The 5948-nt window shown below is 44.2% G+C and overlaps 1 protein-coding gene across 1 annotated transcript; it reads right to left on the bottom strand.

Moving 5' to 3' along the window:
- Positions 1-1556: 1556 nt before the first annotated feature.
- Positions 1557-5812, bottom strand: ssna1 (Sjogren syndrome nuclear autoantigen 1). The gene is made up of 3 exons (XM_056432095.1): positions 5026-5812; positions 3391-3590; positions 1557-1876 (listed from the first exon to the last, which is right to left on the bottom strand). Exons 1-3 carry the CDS (start codon positions 5075-5077, stop codon positions 1784-1786), a joined length of 345 nt encoding a protein of 114 aa, XP_056288070.1. The 5' UTR covers positions 5078-5812; the 3' UTR covers positions 1557-1783.
- Between the last annotated feature and the right edge of the window lie 136 nt (positions 5813-5948).

The following is a 5948-nucleotide window of genomic DNA, read 5'->3' on the forward strand; positions in this document are numbered from 1 at the left end:
CCCCTCCCTCCACTCCGATGTGCTTACTGTAAAGTTATTGTCAAAGAGGCTTGGGCAAATAAAAACAAAAAAACTGTCATACTTATGTACAAATGAAAGCTCAATAAATAGAAGACTTGAACAAATGTAAATACTGTGTGTGTCATTTGTCCAGCGAGATTTTGTTTTATAGATTTGACGGGAAGCTGAAAATTGAAGCTGTGGGGCTCAAGAAGAATCACGGAGATAAGAAAACACATTTATTAGTTAAGTAACTTTGAATAAAACTTATTACAATTGGTCCGGGGTGGAAGAAGAAACTGTTCAAAAGTGCTGAGTCAAGTGTTGTGGTCAAAGTGAGAGTTCAGTGACCTCTGGTTTCCATCAGTGACCTTTAGTTGCCATCAGTGACCTCTGGTTGCCATCAGTGACCTCTGGTTGCCATCAGTGACCTCTGGTTGCCATCAGTGACCTTTAGTTGCCATCAGTGACCTCTAGTTGCCATCAGTGACCTTTGGTTGCCATCAGTGACCTTTGGTTGCCATCAGTGACCTTTAGTTGCTATCAGTGACCTTTGGTTGCCATCAGTGACCTTTAGTTGCCATCAGTGACCTCTGGTTGCCATCAGTGACCTTTGGTTGCCATCAGTGACCTTTAGTTGCTATCAGTGACCTCTGGATGCCATCAGTGACCTTTAATTGCTATCAGTGACCTCTGGTTGCCATCAGTGACCTCTGGTTGCCATCAGTGACCTTTAGTTGCTATCAGTGACCTCTGGTTGCCATCAGTGACCTTTAGTTGCCATCAGTGACCTCTGGTTGCCATCGGTGACCTTTAGTTGCCATCAGTGACCTCTGGTTGCCTTCAGTGACCTCTGGTTGCCTTCAGTGACCTCTGGTTGCCTTCAGTGACCTCTGGTTGCCTTCAGTGACCTCTGGTTGCCTTCAGTGACCTCTGGTTGCCATCAGTGACCTTTAGTTGCCATCAGTGACCTTTGGTTGCCATCAGTGACCTTTGGTTGCCTTCAATGACCTTTGGTTGCCATCAGTGACCTCTGGTTGCCTTCAGTGACCTCTGGTTGCCTTCAGTGACCTCTGGTTGCCTTCAGTGACCTCTGGTTGCCATCAGTGACCTTTAGTTGCCATCGGTGACCTTTGGTTGCCATCAGTGACCTCTGGTTGCCTTCAGTGACCTCTGGTTGCCTTCAGTGACCTCTGGTTGCCATCAGTGACCTCTGGTTGCCATCAGTGACCTCTGGTTGCCATCAGTGACCTCTGGTTGCCATCAGTGACCTCTGGTTGCCTTCAGTGACCTCTGGTTGCCTTCAGTGACCTCTGGTTGCCTTCAGTGACCTCTGGTTGCCTTCAGTGACCTCTGGTTGCCTTCAGTGACCTCTGGTTGCCTTCAGTGACCTCTGGTTGCCATCAGTGACCTTTGGTTGCCATCGGTGACCTTTGGTTGCCATCGGTGACCTTTGGTTGCCATCAGTGACCTCTGGTTGCCTTCAGTGACCTTTGGTTGCCATCGGTGACCTTTGGTTGCCATCAGTGACCTCTGGTTGCCTTCAGTGACCTTTGGTTGCCATCAGTGACCTCTGGTTGCCATCAGTGACCTCTGGTTGCCATCAGTGACCTCTGGTTGCCATCAGTGACCTCTGGTTGCCTTCAGTGACCTCTGGTTGCCTTCAGTGACCTCTGGTTGCCATCAGTGACCTTTAGTTGCCATCAGTGACCTTTAGTTGCCATCAGTGACCTTTGGTTGCCATCAGTGACCTTTGGTTGCCATCAGTGACCTTTGGTTGCCGTCAGTGATCCTTCCTCCGGGGCTCCGTGGCTTTACTGAGGTTTCCCGCCTCCAGCTTCAGGACGCTCAGAAGAGACTGGGAGCTCTCCAAGATCTGGAGGTGGGGAGGAAGAACAATCTAATTAAATACACGGATCCTTAAAAGTAGTACAAACATGACCGTATGTCCTGTACACGGCAATTAAGGGAAAGAAGGGCACTGCTGACTGTTGTTGTTCTTTAATAAGAGCAGCTTTGGAGTGTGTGTGTGTGTGTAGTTGGAGTGTGTGTGTGTGTGTGTGTGTGTGTGTGTGTGTTGTGGGTCGTGGGTGCTCTGGGAGTTGAGTGGGAGGACTCTACTGCTGCAGACATCAAAACAACAACGCTGCACCGCGACAGCAGCCCGGCAACAGAGACGTATATTACACCTATTATAATATAAAATAGATTAAACAGCCAGAGCTAACGTCAAGGACTGAAATATAGACTGATAATATCCCTCACTTAATTGAGTGTATTATTATTATGTTTTTTTCAAGATGACATGAGATTATGAAAGAGATTATAAAATGGCCCAAAAAGGTTTCATGGCCCACGATCGACTTACATCGGTGTTGCGCAATAAGAGCCATACTTTATAGAATGAACACACACACACCATGTGTATTAAAACATCTCACACACACACCGTGTATTAAAATGTCACACACTCACAAAGTGTATTAAGATGTCTCGCACACAAAGACAGACATGTTATGTGTATTAAAATGTCACACACACACACACGTGTATTAAAACATCTCACACACACACCGTGTATTAAAATGTCACACACACACACACACACACAGGGTATTAAAATGTCTCTCACACACACGTATACAATGTGTATTAAAATGTCTCTCTCTCACACACACACACAATGTTTATTAAAATGTCTCTCACGCACACACACGTGTATTAAAATGTCTCTCACGCACACACACAATGTGTATTAAAATGTCTCTCACGCACACACAATGTGTATTAAAATGTCTCTCACGCACACACACGTGTATTAAAATGTCTCACACACACACACGCACACACAATGTGTATTAAAATGTCTCTCACGCACACACACACGTGTATTAAAATGTCTCTCACACACACACACACACACACACGTGTATTAAAATGTCTCTCACGCACACACACGTGTATTAAAATGTCTCTCTCACACACACGCACACCACGTGTATTAAAATGTCTCTCACGCACACACACAACGTGTATTAAAATGTTTCTCTCACACACACACAACGTGTATTAAAATGTCTCTCACGCACACACACACACGTGTATTAAAATGTCTCTCACGCACACACACCATGTATTAAAATGTCTCTCACGCACACACACCATGTATTAAAATGTCTCTCACGCACACACGTGTATTAAAATGTCTCTCTCACACACACACACACACACACGTGTATTAAAATGTCTCTCACGCACACACACAATGTGTATTAAAATGTCTCTCACACACACACAACATGTATTAAAATGTCTCTCTCTCACACACACACACACACACACAATGTGCATTCAAATGTCTCTCTCTCTCACACGCACACACACACGCACCTTGGTGTAGGCGGCCTCGGTCTCGGTGATGGTGCGGTCGAAGCTGGTGCGGGCGCTGCGCCTCTGGGCCAGGCTCTCGTCGACTCGCTTCAGCTTCTCCGAGAGGATGCCGATGTCGTGCTGCAGCCGCTCCTTCTCCTCCTCCTCCTGCTTGATCTGACGGTTCAGCTCCTCCCGCTTGGAGCACAGGTCCTCCATACCTGACGGAGGCAATGCGGTCGGTCACACCGGCGCCTCGCGGGATCGCCTGAGGCCGGCGACGGATCATTCTTCAAATGCTTTTCTACCGTTTCAGTTCATTGTAAATTGAATATTTTTTGAGGCTTTTGCTGTTTGATACGACACAAAACAAGAAATGTGTAGATGTTACCTTGGGCTTTGGGAAATTGTGATTTAATAGGCTGGAAAATCCACCAAAAACCAGTGGCACATTAGTCGATTAGGAAAACAATTGCTAGTTGCAGCGTTTGCTTTTTTTAAAGAAAATAGATTAGATTAGATATTCCTTTATTAGTCCCACAGCGGGGACATTTCAGGATCACAGCAGCTGGTGCACATTAGAGCATTAATAAAAGATACAAAATAAAACACAATAACAATACTAAATAGAGGAAACAACATATATACACAAGGCAGTGGCCAGTAGGTTAAAGTGTCCAGGAGAATAAAGTGCTGAGTGTGCAAAGGTCTCCAGCGATCTACTGCCGTTTGTTGTGCAGTTTGATGTGATGTGTATTAAAATCTCAGGTGATAAAATACTTAACTTGTCTATAAATCTTGGACGTGCAGTAATATCACTCATGAAAGTCAAATTAATATTCCAAACTTTAGGCTGTGGGTTGTGGCTGCTAACAAACAAGAAGGCTGCAGAGTATCTGAATCCTAGTTATTAAAAAGGTATTTTGTTGTTGGCAGTTTAAAACAATTATTCAAGTTGAATTCAACTTCCAAAATGGAATAAGTTAACCAGCATCTGATAGTGGAAAGTGTTACTTTGTTAAGCGTTAATCTTCCTTACCAGAAATTAAAAACCACTTTACACAGTGTACGTTTATAAATTGTATTGTATATTTAAAAAGTGACAGTCGTTTAATCGATTAACAGTTGATTTGGAGGCGATGGACATCGATAACCGAACACGTTGATCAGATTGTGCGGCATCATCCGGTGTTACGGTTAAACAGGTGACCCTGTTAACCGGCGACTTTTTCAGCCTAAATTGCCGTAGTTACGACGGCCGTTGGAAAATATAGGATATAGAACACGTATAGCTGTCCTCGTGAATGCCTGCTCGGTTTAATTTTGTAATAGTGTCATTTTCATAATATGTACTTTACATATTAAACAATGCGGCATCCACGAGGGCAGCTCCGTGTCATCTTCCGATTTTCAACAGCTGCCTGTAACTACGACAACAACGGACGAGCTCGGTTCAAAGTCGCCAGTTAACACGGTCGCTTCTTAAACCGTAACACCGGTCAACAGGTACAAGTAGCTTCAGCGACGGGAGACGCGCGCGCAGCATCACAGGTGCCTGTGTCTACCTGGGAAACTACGAAGGGAGCACGGACGTTACAGTGTCGTTGTGGTCCAACAGGATTAGTGAGATAAAAACAAGATAAATGAGTAACTTACACTTGACGAGTTCATTGTTGTAGTTCTGCAGAGCAGCAGCTTGCTGGGTCATGTTGGACTGCGGCTACACACCGCGTAAGCTAACGAGCTCCCTAACCCAGATAACAACGCCACTTGTTCAACTCTTGCGGTCGTCTCTCGCTCTCCCTCCGCCTCACGAAGCTAAGTGCGCCGTGGCTGAGACCCGTATATGCAAATGTATTTCCACATAAGTGTGTTGAACTGACGTCAAGCGCGCGTACAGGGCGGGTTAATCAAAACGTATTATGGACCAGTGAGGGCGCTTCTTCGTTTTCTATCTTTCGTGGCCGCAGAACCAATGTGCCTCGCTGGCGCCCTCTTCAGGCCACTGGTGGAATGACAAGGCAAGGGGATGCACATGTTTTTTCCCACAGTTCTATTGATCTTTTAGTGACGTAAAAATAACAATACCACAATAGTGTGGATATGTTAAAGTTACGCGATTAATTTGACTTTAGTACAACACACTTAAATATTATATATTATTGAATTATAAATATTGATATATTATATTTATACATGACTGTCATGCTGCAGCTGGTGCGACTATTGTAATGACTTAATAGACTGATTATTATGACCGTCACACAGGCAGGATTTAATGCAAGACTGCTTTGTATGGCTGTTATAGAAATAAACATACCACTGAGTGTACACCATTGATTGGTTCTATGTATTTTGCATCTGAATCTGGAAAGTAATTACTCCCTAATGTCATCAAATTAATAGAGTAAAAAGTATATTGCCTGTAAATTGTATTTGAGTACCAGTAAATGGATAAGTAAAACCTAAAATGTGTATTTATGTGCAGTACTGTTGTATAACACATGCAAACTCGATGGGCACTGTATTTACTCAGATTTGAATAGTTCACTTTTCCCCTATAAGTGTTAGTTACTTCA

The sequence above is a fragment of the Pseudoliparis swirei genome, chromosome 15 (genome assembly GCF_029220125.1).
Source record: "Pseudoliparis swirei isolate HS2019 ecotype Mariana Trench chromosome 15, NWPU_hadal_v1, whole genome shotgun sequence".
Lineage (NCBI taxonomy): Eukaryota > Metazoa > Chordata > Actinopteri > Perciformes > Liparidae > Pseudoliparis > Pseudoliparis swirei.

What these genes read in the sequence shown, in the direction of transcription:
- ssna1 (XM_056432095.1), bottom strand. Translation starts at nt 5,077, where the DNA reads ATGACCCAGCAAGCTGCTGCTCTGCAGAACTACAACAATGAACTCGTC. An exon ending in CAACAATGAACTCGTCAAGT is followed by an intron (nt 3,591 to 5,025) that starts GTAAGTTACTCA and finishes TGCCTCCGTCAG; the next exon opens with GTATGGAGGACCTGTGCTCC. An exon ending in CCGAGGCCGCCTACACCAAG is followed by an intron (nt 1,877 to 3,390) that starts GTGCGTGTGTGT and finishes CCCCACCTCCAG; the next exon opens with ATCTTGGAGAGCTCCCAGTC.